The 18456-nt window shown below is 43.7% G+C and overlaps 1 protein-coding gene across 1 annotated transcript in view; it reads right to left on the minus strand.

Annotated features, from left to right (window-relative positions):
- Nucleotides 1-17793, minus strand: part of LOC132387336 (NACHT, LRR and PYD domains-containing protein 3-like) — a 28266-nt gene extending 10473 nt beyond the window's left edge. Inside the window, exons 1-4 of the mRNA XM_059959686.1 lie at nucleotides 17778-17793; nucleotides 14433-14599; nucleotides 6026-6197; nucleotides 5852-5917 (exon numbers count right to left, since the gene is read on the minus strand). Of these exons, the coding sequence (XP_059815669.1) occupies nucleotides 5852-5917; nucleotides 6026-6197; nucleotides 14433-14599; nucleotides 17778-17787 (415 nt within the window). The 5' untranslated portion in view covers nucleotides 17788-17793. The remainder of the gene's footprint in view (nucleotides 1-5851; nucleotides 5918-6025; nucleotides 6198-14432; nucleotides 14600-17777) is intronic.
- Between the last annotated feature and the right edge of the window lie 663 nt (nucleotides 17794-18456).

Here is an 18456-nt window from a genome sequence, read left to right on the forward strand (position 1 = left end):
ATCTCTTTGCAGATTTGCTCCTCCAATTCTCCCTGACTATTGGGTAGCCCATAATACAACCCTATTAATGTGGTCGTACCATCCTGTTTCTCAGCTTCACCCATATGGCCTCAGTAGACAAGCCATCTAATCTGTCCTGCCGAAACACTGCTTTAATATATTCCCTGACTAGCAAAGCCATCACCCACCCTTCATCCCTCTGTCTCTATCACGTCTGAAACATCGGAACCCTGGAACATTGAGCTGCCAGTCCTGCCCCTCCTGTAGCCAAGTTTCAGTAATGGCTATGATGTCATAACTCCATGTGTCAATCCAGGCCCTCAGCTCGTCTGCCTTTCCCACAATACTCCACGCTTTGAAATATACACACCTCAGAAGATTATTACCAACACACACAACCTTGCTATTTGTGACTTTGCATGAACTACCAACAACATTTATTTTTACCCCCGTTCCACTACCTACTCTGGCACTCTGGTTCCCATCTAGTTTAAACCCTCCCCAATAAAACTAGCAAACCTCCCTGCAAGTATATTGGTCCCTTGTAGTTCAGGTGTAACCCGTCTCTCTTGTACACGTCCCACCTGTAGCTGAAGAAGTCCCGATGATCTAGAAATCTGAAACCATGCCCCCTACACCAGTTTCTCAGCCACGTGTTCATCTGCCAGAGCATCGCACTCTTACCCTCTCTGGCACGTGGCACAGGCAGCAATCCGGAGATTACTACCCTCTATCTCCTGTTTTTCAAGCTCTCTGTACTCACGCTTCAGGACATCCTGAATCTTTCTACCTATGTCATTGGTATCGATCTGGCTGATCACCCTCCCACCTCAGAATGCTGTGCAGACGATCAGAGACATCCCTGACCATGGCACCCGGGAGGCAACATACCATCCGGGAGTCTCTGTCACAACCACAGTATCTCCAGTCTGAACCCCTGACTATGGAGTCCCCTATCACTGCCGCTCTCCTCTTCCTCCTCCCTCCGTTCTGCACTACAGAGCCAGACTCAGTGCGAGAGATCCGGCTGCCACAGCTTGTCCTAGGTAAGCCATCCTCCCCCCGCCCCCCAACAGTATCCAAATTGGTATACCTATTTTGGAGGGGAATGGCCACAGAAGATCTCTGCATTAACTGCCCTTTCTCCTTCACTCGCCTGACGGTAACACAATTACCTGTGCCCTGTTCCTTAGGTGTAACTACCTCCTGGAAGCTACTATCTATAATCTGCTCAGTCTTTCGAATGATACGGAGGTCATCCTGCTCCAGCTCCAGTTCCCTAACACGGTCTGTTAGGAGCTGCAGCTGGATGCGCTTCTTGCAGGTATCGTTGTCAGGGACACTGGAGGTCTCCCTGACTTCCCACATCCTGCAAGAGGAGCATTCCAACATCCTGCCTGGCATATTCTCTAGTCTGAACAAAAAAAAAGGAAAACAGAAAAACAGATGGTTGAGGACGTTTGGGATGGGCTCCTAAATGCTAACGATTTTCTATATGAGCACAATTTGTGCATCCTCACTGGCTGCATCACTGCCTTGCATAGGAACTGTACTTCTCTCAATCGTAGGACTCTGCAGAGAGTGGTGCGGACAGCCCAGTGCACCTGTAGGTGTGAACTTCCTACTATTCAGGTAATTTCAGTGACGGGGTAAAAAGTGCCCGAAGGATCATTCTGGACTGAAGGCACACCAAGCACAAACTGTTCCAGCTGCTGCCATCCGGGAAATGGTACCGCAGCGGAAAAGCCAGGACCAACAGGCTCCGGAACAGCTTCTTCCACCAGGCCATCAGACTGATTAATTCACGCTGATACAATTCTATTTCCACAATTGTATACATAAATACAGACTCACTGCCCACACTTTATCGTAATCGTGCTGCTGGAGCAGAAAAACAATTTTCACGACGTGTCCATGATATTAACCCTGATCCTGAAATTTTTTATCTGGCTGTTGTCACATTTTTTTTTAGATCTGTTATTCATCATCCTCGTTCATATCAATCCAAGTGCGCTCCAGTGCACATGGTATTTTCCAGAAATTGTTATCTAAGTTCTTATTTTTTTGCATATTTTCCAGATCTGTTTCAGACCAGGGTATTTTACCAAAATTATACGTCAATATGGGCACAGTGAGTGTTTACTACCTTCGTTATATTTTTACTGTTCAGCTCTGTTTGGCAGATTTTCTTGATCCTTGATGTAAATTCAAAGTTTGTTCAGCCTTGCAGTAAATGCAGATTTTCTTCAGCCTTGAAGTAAATTTTGTTGGAAGGTTTTCCTTTATCACACGATGATCTATCTTCTTTGCTTATTGATATCCTAAATATCCGTTTCATATTCTGTTGCATTGTATCCTGATGCTCTGTTTGATATTCTACCGGTTCTATTGTACCTTTCTTTATGTTTAATCATGTTCTGTACTTTTCTAGTCTAAAGTTCATGCTTGGATATGTGGAAATTAGTTCCATTATTTGAATTGTTTATTTCAGCTTTACTGATGCAAGCAAATAATTTCAAATCATCAATGTATAGACGTGTCAAGGTATAATTCGTATTTTTTTCTGATTAGATACCTGATTTTTATCTGTTTCAGTAAATTATGAGTGGGCTTAAAGCGAGACAAAACCATAGTGGGCTTAGTGAGTCGCTCTGGAAAATCCCTCCATTTATTTTGATAGTGGTCGTTGTTCCTCTCTGGTTGTTACTAGGACGATTATTTTACGCGAATGCTTCATCAGTTGTAAAAATTTCACGAGTATTGTATGAATTGTATATATATTTGGAACTTCTCTTAAACACACGAGGAACAGAATCAGATGTGATTTTTTTTTCTGATTGACAATATAACAGTGAAAGTTTTCTGCTTTCCACAGGGTTTGAAATAGAATTACATAATCTGTTTAGAATTCCTGTATTCTGTCTGCTCTCCTGTGAGTATATTGTGGTTATCTAAGTTGTTATCTGAGTTGTTATTAGTTACAAGACGTAAGATGCTATAATTTTAGATATAAAATTGTCTTATTATTATTAAGAGCCAATAATATCATAGTAGGTGACCATTTAGTAGTCTTATAAATGCAGAATAAAGCTGTCGTTGAGGCTGGTGGTACATACCTTCAGCCTTTTATATGTTCTCCCCCATGGGAGTGTGACAGAGAGGATGTATGAGGTGGTTTGGGGTTAAGAGAAAGGCTTTGAGTCGGGTTTGTGTCTTGCCAGCTTGATTGACTTCCTCCAGGAGGTGACAAAGGTGATGCATGTAGTTACACATGGATATTGTCTACTTGTATATTGTGAGAGTGTTTGACAAAGTCCCACAAGGGAGGCTCATACAGAATATTAACATGCTTGAGAACTGTAGGGAATTGTCCTGGCTGCCGGGGACAAACTGGGAGAAATGTCTTGGCTGGCGGGTGGTGAATCTGTGAAATTATTGTCATAGACGGCTGAGGAAGACTCTTCATTGGATATATTTAAAATGCAGGTCGATATGTTCCTGATTAGGAAGAGTGTCCACGTTTACTGGGATAATGGGGTGGAGAGGAATTGAAGAGCAAATTCACTGAGCCGAATGGCTTAATTCTGCTACTAGGTCTTATGGTTTTAGGGAGCATCTGGAGTATTGTGTTCTCTTCTGATTGTCCAGCTCTTGGAAGGATTGGAGAGGGTGCAGAATGGGTTCATCAGGATGTTGCCTGGATTCGGTGACATGTGCTACAAGTAGAGTTTTGATAAACTTGGTTTGTTTATTCTGGAGTTAGAATAGAGATCTGACTGAGGTGTACAAGTTTGAGAGATATAAGTCTGGGTCGATAGCCTGTATTTTGCTTGTTGTTTTTGTTTTCATATGACTGGTGTCTAATACCAGAGGGCATTTGGTTAAGGTGAGATGGGGTAAATTTACAGCAATTGTGGGTAGTTTTCTAACAGAGTTGTGGATGCCTGGAATTTACTGTCTGGGTCAACATGGCTTTGTGAAGGGAACATCGTGCCTCACGCTAATTGAGTTTTTTGACGAGGTAATAAGTAGCAATTGATGAAGGTACGGTGTAATATGTGCTCCAGATGGATTTTAGCAAGGCATTTAACAAGGTCCCTTACGAGAGACTCATCCAGAAAATCATGAGGCACTGGATAATTGGAACCTTGGCTGTTTGGATAAATAATAAATAATTGGAAGAAAGCAGAGTTTAGTAGTGGAAGGAAAGTATTCTGCCTGGAGGTCGGTGACTAGTGGAGTGCCGCAGGGATCTGTCCTGGGACCCCTGCTATTTGTGATTTTTATAAATGACCTGGATGTAGAGGTGGAAGAATGGGTGAGTGAACTTGTGGATGACATGAAGATTGGAGGAGTTGTGGATGGAGCTGGTTGTTGAAGGTTACAAGAGGATATAGACAGGGTGCAGATTTGGGCGGAAAAGTGGCAGATGGGGTTCATTTGGTGATGCAGATGGTGATGCATTTTGGAAGGACAAACCAGAATGCTGAGTACAAATTTAATCGTTGGTTACTTAAGAGTGTGAATGAACAGAGGGACATTGGGGTTCAAACCCATACATCCCTTAAGGTCGCTGCACGGGTTGACAGGATAGTTAAGAACTCCGTGGGATGCTCGGCTTCATTAATAGGGGGATTGAGTTCAAGAGTAGAGAGGACAAGTTGCAAATCTATAAAACTCTGGTGAGACCGCACTTAGAGTATTGTGTTCAATTCCGGTCAACTCATTATAGGAAGGATGTGGAAGCTGTGGAGAGGGTGCAGAGGAGATTTACCAGGATGTCGCCTGGTTTGGAGAACAAGTCATGTGAAGCAAGGTTAGCAGAGCTGGGACTTTTCTCTTTGGAGCGTAGAAGGATGAGAGGGCACTTGATAGAGGTCTAAAGAATTATGAGAGGCATAGATGGGGTGGATTGCTAGAACCTGTTTCCCAGGGCACCAATAGCAAACACTAGAGGGCATATGTACAAAGTTAAGGGAGGGAAGTTTAGGGGAGACATCAGGGGTAAGTTTTTTACAAAGGGTTGCGGGTGCCTGGAACAACGTGCCAGGGATGGTGGTGGAGGCTAAAACATTAAGGGTATTTAAGAACCTCTTGGACAGACTCATGGATAAAAGAAAAATAGAGGGTCACGGGGTAGTGTGGGTTTAGTACCCTTTTTAAAGGAATACATGGGTCGGCACAACATCCGGGGCGGAAGAGCCTGTACTGTGCTGTAGTATTCTAGTGTCTAGAGTGTAGTGACTAGGGTCATGTCGGAGGCAACTATGTTATAGATGCTTCTAGTTATACATGAATGTGCAGGAAATGCAAGGAAATGGTCAATAATATAAGAAAGGATACCAAAGTATTTTTCCTTTCTTTCCCGGATATATAAAGAGTGGAAAATGGGAGAGGGTCGATATCGGACCACTAGAAACTGCTTTTGTAGTTGCAGTAACGGGTGAAAAGGAAATGCCAGACAAACTCTGTCCAAGGCACTGGCAGAATTCCAAAAGGTAAAGAACATCAGCGAACACAATTGCGTGTAGGCCTATTACAAAGGAAAAGTGCTTGGAAGATGAAAGGTCTGAAGATAGAAAAGTCACCTGGACTGGGTCATACAGTGTATCAGGAGCCTGCCTGGGGTGTGTTGGGATTCCCAGAGCGTGAGGACCTGGAGTGAAGGCTTCAGCAGAACCAACAGCTGGATTAATAGAAAAGTATATTGTAGAATATTCAGGCTGCAAAGAGACACTCGTTGAACTGTTACTAAAATCCAGAGATCAGTGAATGATTAATGGCGAACTTTGATTCCCAGGCTTTGCCAAGTCACAGACTAACACTTGAGATGTGGCATTTGATCACTCACCTATCAGCTGAGGGGGTAATTCAGATAAACCTTGGCCGATGTTCATGTATTCTTGTGGATCAAGACCTGTTTAAATATGAAAAAAAAAACCATGGAAACAGAGCTAAAATAATTAAAATAACTAACATGTTTATCTCAATGTGCCTTTGTGTTCAGAGCGTGGTTTTAACATACCGAGTTCCTGTATTTCCCTCAGTATTCTGTCCAACTTCGGTAACTCAGTCCTCCACATCAGAAAGGATTCCCACATCGCCCTCCGGGCCCGGGAGCCTTTGCCATTCACCAGACTGAGGAAGAGTCTGGAACTCTCTGCCCGGTTTCCCTTCTCTGTCAGCTCAGTGACTTTCTAGAAAAGGAAACAATGGACTTATTGTGGAGCAGACAGACAGACATGGAGAATGTGCAGGAAAGTATCTGTTCATGGCCCCAGTAGCTTCAGAACAGATGCAGTCACTGGGCTGCTGCCTCATCCTCCCTGGGTTCAGTCATTAACAGAGAAACAGTAACTGAAGGAAATTCTAAATCAATAGTGTGTAAGAATAAGGATTTACTGACACCCTGCAGTAGATGCAATGTGATTAATTTCCTCGATCTGTCAATGTGCAGCATTACATCAACAAGATGTGACAACAAGAACGGAAGAGAGGGGAGAGAGAGAGCAAAAACAAATGGATGGCGGGCATCACTGAATCGTGGCTGACAGAAGTTTATAGTTGGGTGCTTAAACCCAAGGATAAATATTGAATCAAAAGGATACGCAGGTAGGTGAAAGTGTTGGGTCGAAGCTGCTGTCATTAAAAATGAAAAGTCCTGAGAAGAAGGTGATGTCGGATTAGACGATGAGGATGTTAAGAAACTGCGTAGGTACAATGACCCTGATGGAAATTATATACAGGCGTGTTAACAGTAGCCAGGATGTAGGCTACAAATTACAACGGGGGAGAGAAGAGCATGGAAAATGGTCAATGCTAAAATTTTCACAGGGAATTTCAATATTCAGGTAGCTTTGGAAAATCAGGTCGGTGCTGAATCCCAAGTGAGGAAATTTATAGAATGCCTATGAGATGGCTTTTGAGAGAAGCCTATGGTTGAGCCCACTATAGGAAAGGCAGATCTGGATTCTGTGTTGTGTATTGAACCAGATTTGATTAGGGAGCTTCAGCTAAATAAACCCTTAAGAGGCAGTGATCATAAAATAGCAAAACTCAGCCAGCAGGTTGAAAGGGAGAAGGTAAAGTTAGAGGTATCAGTGCTACACGAGAATAAAGGAATTACCTCGGCATGAGAGAGGAGCTGGGCAATAATAAATTCGGAAATGACACTAACAGGGACAATGGCAGAGCAGGAATGGCTGAAGTTTCATGGAGCAATTCAGAAGGTGCAGGACATATGATCACAATTCTAAAGAGAGGATGATTAACCATGGCTGACGAGGTAGTCAAAGCAGCAGAAAAGCAAAGGAAACAGCACAGGGTATTACAAAATATAGTAGAAAGCTGGAGGACTGGGATGTTTCTACAGACCAACAGAAGGCAATTCAAAAGCCGTAAATAGAGAAAATATTTAATAGGAAGGCAGGCTAGAGAATGATGTAAAATAGCTTACCTAAACGTACATCTGATATATGAAGATTGAAATAGAGGAGAGTGGATATTGGACCACCGGAAAATGACTGTGGAGAGGTACTGTCAGGGGACAAGGAAATGCCGGAAGATATTGGTCGGCATTTTGCGTCAGTCCTCACTGTAAAAACACTAGAACGTGCCAGATATTTGAGTATGTCCAGTGGCAGAAGTGAGCGTATTTGCAATTATTGCGGAGAAGGCACTTGGTAAGCTGAAAGTTCTGAAAATAGATGAGTCCAGATCAACTCATCCGATTGCTTCTGAAAGAGGAGGCGGAAGAGATTGTGGAGACATTAGTAATGATCACTCAAGAATCACTAGATTTTGGAATGGTTCCGGAGGACTGATCATTTCAAACTATAGGCCAGTTAGTCTGATCAGCGTTTGGGAAGATGTCAGCAGTCGATAATTGAGGATAAGGTTTCGGGGTATTTGGATGCACATGATAAGAAAAAGGCCAACATCCATGGAAGGGAATCCTGCCTGACAGAACTGTTGGAATTTTTTGAGAGAACAGCATGCTGGGTCGACAACAGAGAGTCAGTGCAAGTTGTTTACTTGGACTTCCCGAGGACCTTTGACCAGGTGTCCCACATGACGCCGTTTAACAAGGGCCGACAGTAGGACAAGAAAGACACTGGCATGGATAGAGGATCCAAGATTTTCTCCAGACAGATTTGTCTGACTGCCAGGAAGCACAGAATGGGAACAAATAGGGCTTTCTCTGGTCGAATGTTGGTGACCAGTGGTGTTCTGCAGTGGTTGGTTTTGGGACAGTTTCTTTTTCCGTTATGTCAATGATTTGTAGGCTTTATGGCCGTTATTGTAGGCATTACGAAGATATGGGGAGGGAGGGGAAGTGTTGAGGAAGCAGGGATTTCGCGGGAGGACATGGACCTATGAAGAAATGGACACATCAGTGGCAATTGGAATGTAGTAGTGAGGTACGTGGCCATATACTTAAGCAGAAATAATGAAGACGTAGTCTTTTTCTGAATCTTGGAGAAAATTCAGAAATTGGATTTGTAAAGAGTCTCTGGAGACCTGGTGCATGATTCCGTGCAGTTTGAGTCGGTGTTATGAAAGGCAAATACAAAGCTAGCATTCACTTCGAGAGGATCAGAATATAAGAACAAGCACTGGCCAGACCGCACTCGCATAATTTGATCCCCTGATCAGAGAAAGTTTGTGATGGCATTGTGAAAAGTCCAGAGAGGAATCTAAACGAACAGAACCAGTGATATTAAACCAGATTTTGATGGGAATGGATCCTGGATGCACCTGTAATAGCTGGAGTGTGGGAGGATGAGGGGGAATCTAATTGTAACCTGTGGAATATCGAAAGACATTGAGAGGATGTGGAGATGTTGTTTTACGTGGGGGTGTCTAGAACCAGACGAAACAGCCTCAGATTAGAGGGACGTCCATTTGGAACAGAAATGAGGATGTTATTTAGCCTAGGAGTAGTGAATCTGCAGAATCCATTGGAACTGACAGCTGCGGAGACCAGGTCATTGAGTATATTTAAAACAGAGGCTGGTATCTTCTTGACTAGTCTGGTCAGCAAAGTTCACTGGGAGAAGGCAGGAGAATGGGGTTGAGAGGGATAGTACATCACCCATGATGTCATGGCGGAGCAGAATCGATGGGCCTAATGGCCAATTGTGCTCTGATGCCTTATGGTCTCATGATGTGTAAAGACAAAAGAAGATTCAGTATCAGTGCGGCTATCTTATAATGGAGGTGGTTACTGCCTGGCGCTCATACCGTAAAATGGTAATGACTTCCTGAATGCAGGCATGGGTTTCCTGATTAACTCAGGAATTATGAACAAAACGTTGACTAGTCTTCAAGCAACATACACCGATGATGGAATTAAGGTAACAGAATATGGATGGGCTTAGGACATTGTTCTGAGAAATAAGAGAGGCAGGGTTTAAGGGGAAGCACAACATTGAGGGCCAAAGTGCCCGTACTGTGCTGTACTGAAATAAATCATCATAATTCCCTGATGGTCCACTGCACTGTAAAATAATCCTTCAGTTTCACTGCTACCAGGTCTGATGAGTTACCGTTGTGAAAGAGATTTAACCAGTAAAGCAGACGTCTCCAGATGATATTCCTGGATTTAGTTGCTTCAGGTGTGATAGAGTAGGAGGGGCCAGAGGAGGAGGTGTTGCATTGCTTGTCCGAGAAAATCTTATGGCGGTGCTTTGGATGGATAGATTAGAGAGCTCTTCTAGGGAGACTATTTGGGTGGAATTGAGGAATGGGAAGGGTGTAGTAACACTGATAGGAGTGTATTATAGGACCTAAGGGGGAGCGTGAATTGGAAGAGCAAATGTGTAAGGAGATTGCAGATATTTGTAGTAAACACAAGGTGGTGATTGTGGGAGATTTTAAATTTCCACACGTAGACTGGGAAGCTCATTCTGTTAAAGGGCTGGATGGTTTAGAGTTTGTGAAATGTGTGCAGGATAGTTGTTTGCAACAATACATAGAATTACCGACTAGAGATGGGGCAGTGTTGGATCTCCTGTTAGGGAATGCGATAGGTCAGCTGACAGATGTATGTGTTGGGGAGCACTTCAGGTCCAGTGATCACAATAGCATTAGCTTCAATATAATTATGGAGAAGGACAGGACAGGACCTAGAGTTGAGATTTTTGATTGGAGAAAGGCTAACTTTGAGGAGATGCGAAGGGATTTAGACAGAGTGGATTGGGTCAAGTTGTTTTATGGGAAGGATGTAATAGAGAAATGGATGTCATTTAAGGGTGTAATTATGAGGGTACAGAATCTTTATGTTCCTGTTAGGTTGAAAGGAAAGGTTAAAGGTTTGAAAGCACCATGGTTTTCAAGCGATATTAGAAATTTGGTTCGGAAAAAGAGGGATGTCTACAATAGATATAGGCAGCATGGAGTAAAGGAATTGCTCGAGGAATATAAAGAATGTAAAAGGAATCTTAAGAAAGAGATTAGAAAAGCTAAAAGAAGATACAAGGTTGGTTTGGCAAATAAGGTGACAGTAAATCCGAAAGGTTTCTACAGTTATACTAAAAGCAAGAGGATAGTGAGGAATGAAATTGGCCCCTTAGAGAATCAGAGTGGTCAGTTATGTGTGGAGCCGAGAGAGATGGGAGAGATTTTGAACGATTTCTTCTCTTCGGTATTCACTAAGGAGAAGGATATTGAATTGTGTAAGGTGTGGGAAACAAGTAAGGAAGTTATGGAACCTATGACAATTAAAGAGGTGGAAGTACTGGCGCTTTTAAGAAATTTAAAAGTGGATAAATCTCTGGGTCCTGACAGGATATTCCCCAGGACCTTGAGGGAAGTGTAGAGATAGCAGGAGCTCTGACTGAGATCTTTAAGATGTCATTAGAAACGTGGATTGTGCCGGAGGATTGGCGTATTGCTCATGTGGTTCCATTGTTTAAAAAGGGTTCTAGAAGTAAGCCTAGCAATTATAGACCTGTCAGTTTGACATCAGTGGTGGGTAAATTAATGGAAAGTATTCTTAGAGATAGTATTAATAATTATCTGGATAGACAGGATCTGATTAGGAGTAGCCAGCATGGATTTGTGCGTGGAAGGTCATGTTTGACAAGCCTTATTGAGTTTTTGAAGACGTTACGAGGAATGTTGACGAGGGTATGGCAGTGGATGTAGTCTATATGGACTTCAGCAAAGCCTTTGACAAAGTTCCACATGGAAGGTTGGTTAAGAAGGTTCAGTCGTTAGGTACTAATGCTGAGTAATAAAATGGATTCAACAGTGGCTAGTTGGGAGATGCCAGAGAGTAGTGGTGGATAATTGTTTATCGGGATGGAGGCCGGTGACTAGCAGGGATCTGTTTTGGGCCCAATGTGGTTTGTAATATACATAAATGATCTGGATGATGGGGTGGTAAATTGGATTAGTAAGTATGCCGATGATACTATGGTAGGAGGTGTTGTGGATAATGAGGTAGGTTTTCAAAGCTTGCAGGGAGATTTATGCCGGTTAGAAGAATGGGCTGAACGTTGGCAGATGGAGTTTAATGCTGAGAAGTGTGAGGTTCTACATTTTGGCAGGAATAATCCAAATAGAACATACAGGGTAAATGGTAGGGCATTGAGGAATGCAGAGGAACAGAGAGATCTAGGAATAACAGTGCATAGTTCCCTGAAGGTGGAGTCTCATGTAGATATGGTGGTCAAGAAGGCTTTTGGAACGCTAGCCTTTATAAATCAAAGCATTGAGTACAGAAGTTGGGATGTAATTTTAAAATTGTACAAGGCATTGGTAAGGCTAATTTTAGAATATTGTCTGCAGTTCTGGTCACCGAATTATAGGAAAGATATCAATAAATTAGAGAGAGTGCAGAGACGATTTACTAGGATGTTACCTGGGTTTCAGCACTTAAGTTACAGAGAAAGGTTGAACAAGTTAGGTCTCTATTCATTGGAGCGTAGAAGGTTGGGGGGGGGGGTATTTGATCGAGGTATTTAAAATTTTGAGAGGGATAGATAGAGTTGACGTGAATAGGCTGTTTCCATTGAGAGTAGGGGAGATTCAAACGAGAGGACATGATTTGTGAGTTAGGGGGCAGAAATTTAAGGGAAACGAGGGGGTATTTCTTTACTCAAAGAGTGATAGCTGTATGGAATGAGCTTCCTGTAGAAGTAGTAGAGGCCAGTTCTGTTGTGTCATTTAAGGTAAAGTTGGACAGGAAAGGAGTGGAGGGTTATGGGCTGAGTGCGGGTAGGTGGGACGAGGTGAGATTAAGAGTTCGGCACGGACTAGGAGGGCCGAGATGGCCTGTTTCCGTGCTGTGATTGTTATATGGTTATATGATGAATTTATAGATCAGCATCATATTTACAGATTATCTCTTGCCTTTGGATAATGCCTGTGTGATTCATTACATACAGCGCCAATGAATCCCAACGAGAACAGAGTTACTCACGGGTGTAACACACTTGATTTTCTAATACCACTCATGGCTGAATAGGTCAGATCTAGGACAAGACAATCACTGTTTGTGAGCTCCAAAGAGAGTGACCTGAAATGGTGTGTCCCTGTCTCTCATTAGTCAGATATTCAGCAAGTTAGCAGATTTTTTTGTTTACCCCTTCCCTTTCAGGAAATCCTATTGATCTTCTTCCCTTTCAGGACAACCTGTTGATTTTTTGGGATCATGAGATATCAGCAAGTCACCAGATTTATTTTATGTTTTGTGCTTTCTTCTGCCCTTTCAGATCAAACTATTGATGTTTGTGGTCATGAGATATCAGCTTTGTGCGTGATCTTTCACATCCAATCAATCTCGGAGTATTTCGCGGAAGTTACCAGGAAAGTTGATGAAGGCAAGGTTGTGGATGTTGTCTACATGGACTTCAGCACGGTATTTGACAAGGTCCCGTATAGGAGGTCGGTCTAGAAGATTCAGTTGCTTAGCATTCAAGATAAAGTAGTAAACTGGATTAAACATTAACTTTTTGGAAAGAATCCGGAGTGTCACTATAGACTGCTGCATTTCTGTTTGGTGCCTGTATCTCGTGCAGTGTCACGGGGATCGGTGCTGTGCCTGTTGTTGTTTGTCATCTATATCAATGATCTGGATGAAATTACGGTTAAGAGCATCAGCACATTTGATGATGACTCCAACATTGGGAAGGAGCAGTTGACAAAGAGGAAGATTACACGAGCTTGCAGTGAGGTCTGGACCAACTGCAGAATGGACTTAAAAGGGGCCGATGCAATTTAATGCAGACAGGTGCAAGATGTTGCACTTTGGATGGACCGATCAGGGTAGATCTTACAGAGAGACTGGTAGAACAAAGTGATCGGGAATACAGGTACATAAGTCATTGAAAGTGGCAGCAAATGTTGCTAGGCTCTGAAAGAAAGTTTGTTAGCGCATTAACCTTGGTAAATGAAAATATCGTGTACGATATGATGTTGTATAAGACGTTGGAGAGGCCTCATTTGGATATTATGTGCAGTTCTGCACACCTAACTGCAGGACAGATGGAAATAAGTTTGAAAGAGTACAGAAAAAAAACATTGCAAGGATGTTACCTGGACTGGAAGACCTAAGTTATAAGAAAAGAGTGAACTGATTAGGACTTTATTCGTTGGAACATGAAAAATTGAGCAGAGATTTGATAGAAGTGTACACAATTACATTGGCATATAGGTGGGATAAATGCAAGCAGGCATTTTGTACTGAGGAAAAGAGGTACTACAACAAGAGGTTATCACTAAAACGTTGAAAAGTGAAAAGTTCAAAGGGTACAAAGGTGAAACCGGTTTACTCAGAGGGTGGTGAGAGTGCAAAACTAGCTAGCAGGGCAAGTAGTGCAAGTGCTGAAGAGAATTCTGAATTGATGCTTGCGAAATGAGCGTATAGAGCGCCATGGCCCGGTGCAGGTCAATGGGAATTAGTAGATTCTGTAGTCTGGCATGGAATAGATGGGCCAAAAGGCCTGTTTCTGTACTGTACTTTGCTGTGACTATGACAAGTCAGCCACACATTGTTTGGGAACTCACGGAGCCAAGACAAGCTGTGGTTAGCTGGTTTCCCTCCCTCAGGTACCACAGTGAAGCCGGTTGGCCCAATTGACAGTTTAATGCTCATCCTGGATTAATGAGATGATGTGAAGCTACCCGACGTTTCAGCCAAGATCTGAAATTAGTTTCAGACCGAATGCCTTTTGGAAGTCCAGATATGCAGCCACTGCTCTTACCTCACACTGATAAATACAGCAGGTGATACAGGAAAAGGTGATGCTAAACCTGCAGTTCCCAGTGCTCCCCACCTTAAAAACTGAAACCAGATCTGCGAGAGACAAGTCAGAGATCAAAGTCTCCATTCCCAGGTTGATCTCCTAAAACATGCAGGAGATTAATGTTGATCACTATTCCCTCTGATACCAGCAGATCAGTGACAATACACGAACTACACTCACCTCATTTTCGTCTCTACTGAAATGTCCCTCCTTTGTCAACATCCAACCCAGTCTCTCAACCTTTTCTTCAATTGCTTGTATGAGTCTGTCCCTGTAGAACTTTGTCAGTTGGTACAGTCGATATTCCTCCCCCTGTGCCAGGAGGTCGGAGATTGTAAACTCTGGCTCTGTGAATATAAAAAGGAAAATGTAGGCTTGAACTCAGATACCCCTCGTCTCCACCGCTCTCACCCAACTCAAAAAAACAAAAAACATGTCTTGAACCTGCCAACAGATACAAAACTGAATTAATTCTCCATCTCCAACACCATCACACTGAGCACGGATTCCCCCAACGGCTGTGTGCACAGACCACGGCTGTTCACTCTGCTGACCCACGACTGTGCTGCAAGACACAGCAAGAACGACGAGTCAGCTTACAGAGAGGAGGTGCAGCAGCTAACGGACTGGTGCAGAGCCAGCAAACTGTCTCTCAATGTGAACAAAACAAAAGAGATGGTTGTTGACTTCAGGAGGGCACGGAGCGACCACTCCCCGCTGAACATCGGCGGCTCCTCAGTAAGAGCAACAAATGTCTTGGTGTTCACCTGGCGGAGAATCTCACCTGGTCCCTCAACACCAGCTCCATAGCAAAGAAAGCCCAGCAGCGTCTCTACTTTCTGCGAAGGCTGAGGAAAGTCCATCTCCTACACACACCCCATCTTCATCACATTCTACAGGGGTTGTATTGAGAGCATCCTGAGCAGCTGCACCACTGCCTGGTTCGGAAATTGCACCGTCTCCGATCGCAAGACCCTGCAGCGTATAGTGAGGACAGCTGAGAAAATCATCAGGGTCTCTCTTCCCACCATTACGGACATTTACACCACACGCTGCATCCGTAAAGCCAGCAGCATTATAAAGGATCCATGCACCCCTCATACAATCTCTTCTCCCTCCTGCCATCTGAGAAAATGCACCGAAGCATTGGGCGTCTCACGGCCAGACCAAATAACAGTTGCTTCCCCCAAGCTATCAGACTCCTCAATACCCAGAGCCTGGCATGACACCTTACTGCCCTATTGTCACGTATATAATTTATTGTAATGTCTGCACTGTTTTGTGCACTTTATGCAGTCCTAGATAGGTGTGTAGTTTAGTGTAGTTGTTGTGTGTTTTTTTTTCTTTTCCTCTGGTGTGTTTTTTTTACGTAGTTCAGTCTAGTTTGTGTAATATGTCATCTAACACCATGGTCCTGAAAAACGACTCATTTTCACTATGTACTGTATCAGCAGTTATGGTTGAAATGGCAATATAAAAGTGACTTGACTTGACTTGAATCTAACACTTGCCTCAAAGCCCACCCAACAATGTTCCAGGCATTACGTAATAGAAGGACCAAATTTAATATAAGCCAGTCTATCCCCCATACGACCCATTCACATATTTAAATTTGGATGGGCATAAAAGTTGGGACTGTTGGTAATATTCGCTTCCCGGAGTTACTCTCTCCATCCTGGCGCACACATTTCCCCGAATGTGAACCGTACATCTTGTCAGGTGATCATCCCGATAAGCCGGTGACCGGACACATTTACTCCCAGTAAAATAGCACGATCGGCACAGTAATACTAATCACAGCAGTTGAACACACGGATGACCACGGGATCATAATGCACCGATGTCCGGTGATACTGGGAAATATCACTGTGGTTATCTTCCACAAGCTAAAATCTCCCTCGGTCACTAACTGTCCAGTAGTCTGTGTCACACAAAGACCAGCAACAGGATTACACATGGTCCAGTCTGCTGGATCACACATTCTCCAGTTGCTTTGTCACACGAGGAGCTGGAGACTGGACAAGGGGACTGGAGTCCCCTTGGTCACTGACTGACCATTCCCTTGAGATACACGTTGTCCTGTCCCCGGGTCGCAGGCTGAACATTCCCTTGCGATCTATGCTGTCCTCTCCCCTGGTTGCCATCTTCTCCCCTACCTGCTGATCATCATGTAACAACTAGGCATGTCATTGGCAAAGTCTTGGTTATAGATCTTTGTGTGTAGTTGCAGTTGCTAATCTATAGGATGGAGGTGATGAAGCTGGAAAGTGTGAAGTGGAAAGTACTGGGCTAGGGTGTTGTTTTTTGTGTCATATGGTTGGGCTGGGACAGCTTGCCCTGGAGCTCAGGAGCTTGAAGGGTGATCTTACACACACACACACACATACAGTAATAAGGGGTGCAGATAGGGTAGATGGTCACAGTCTTTTTCCCCGCGTAGGGGAGTCTGAGACTCGAGGACAGAGAGTTAAAGGGACCAAAGGGGCACTTTTTCACGTGGTAGCTGATGGGTATCAATTACATTCATCCGGAAGAGGCCACACTCACAAATAAAATTACAAAATGGAGAGCAAGTGGGCAGGAAAAAGGGGAGTGGAAGTTTACGAGGGAAGTTTCGGCAAACTGCAGGAAAATGGGAAATTTAGATCAGCATGAATTATATGGGCCGAAGGACCCGTTTCCAGGCTGGAGCATCGTTTTTATTCCAGCTGGAATCACAGATTTGAGCACAATCACAATGTCTGCAGGTCACAGAGACATTTGGTCATTGGTTATGCCGGATTTCCTAGCCAAGATCCTGGGAATTTAAACTCAGGTAGAAGATCGCATCAAGAGGGAAATACTTAGAAACTCAGGTTTACCATTTCTCCACAGCCCAGACATTCACTGGGGTGTTAAAACTCCGAAGCAGATCACAAATGTATCTACAATGAGCTGCCTCCTGATCCTCAGCCATTCCCAGCACCGGCAATGATCTCCGCTCCGCTACAGAAAACAGATTTCGGTGACACCCCTCCTCCTTTGCGTAGCAGGCAAGAAAAACCAAGGCGGAGTTGGTAGCTTTCCTTCCAAAACCTGAAATGCTGTGTTATCATAGAATCTCGGAAATCCCGGAAATGTTCCTAGCATCTGCTTCTGAATTTTATAAATGAAAGTTGAAGATGTCTTACATATCAAGGCCTGTCTGGAGGTGAAATGGACCCTGACCCTGAACATTTACATAAACCACAAGATCGCTGTCACATTCCTGTCTGTGTTTCACTCACGACCACCTGGTTCAGGAGTCCCTGCTCCTTTCACTCAGCTGAAGCTTTGTATGATGAGCGGAGTGATTCGATCATTACTGGTGTCAGGTCCCTGCGCTGGAACTGTTGGGTTGATCAATTACTCAAGGCCGCTTTACCAGTGGGATAAATGACACTGCTTTCTATGTACTGTTAACACCTCTGTCAGTTTTTTTTTTCCATCTGAACTATTGTGTACAAACGTGATAAAAGTTTAATTCAAAGATCCCTCTGATCATACCTTTGTCCATTCTGATTCTGACTGGCGATTGTTGATTGTCGTCGTCTTGTTCACACTTCGGTCGCTCTGCAGGACAGCTCCACCTGGTGGTGATTCTCTAAATTTCACAACAAGCAGACTGTGAGTCAGAGAGTACGACTACTTTGCAAATATGACAGTATTTCCATCCCCTGTAGTATTTGGCATTGGGACCAAACCTTCCTTGTTACTAACCACTTCCACAACATATCTGTCCACTGATACCTGGCGCATCTGCTGACACAGTCACAGAGCAATAAAGTCCAAATTCAGAGCGTTCGGCCCAACGAGACAATGCCAACCACAGTGCCCACTGAGATGGTCACAATTTCCTGTGATGGCGCCATCTCCCTCCTGGCCTCTTCACTCCATCTACACACCCCAACTGCTTTTTGAATTATGGAACTGCACCTGCCTCATCCACTTCCTCTGGCTGTTCCCTCCACATGATCCCCAGCATCTGCATGAATCCGCTGCTGATCAGATTGGGTTTGCAATCTCTTTACCAGCCCCTGTCCATTTAGATCCCCTAGATACTACGATAATCTTCTCTTTGAACAGCAACTGCTAATGTTGTGCATTCTGCGAAATTACCTCTCAAGTAATCCTTGTGCAACCGCATCCAAATCATTGCTATAAAATAACGAATATCAAAGGTCCC

Source organism: Hypanus sabinus, unplaced genomic scaffold (assembly GCF_030144855.1).
Source record: "Hypanus sabinus isolate sHypSab1 unplaced genomic scaffold, sHypSab1.hap1 scaffold_1751, whole genome shotgun sequence".
In the NCBI taxonomy this organism is placed as follows: Eukaryota; Metazoa; Chordata; class Chondrichthyes; order Myliobatiformes; family Dasyatidae; genus Hypanus; species Hypanus sabinus.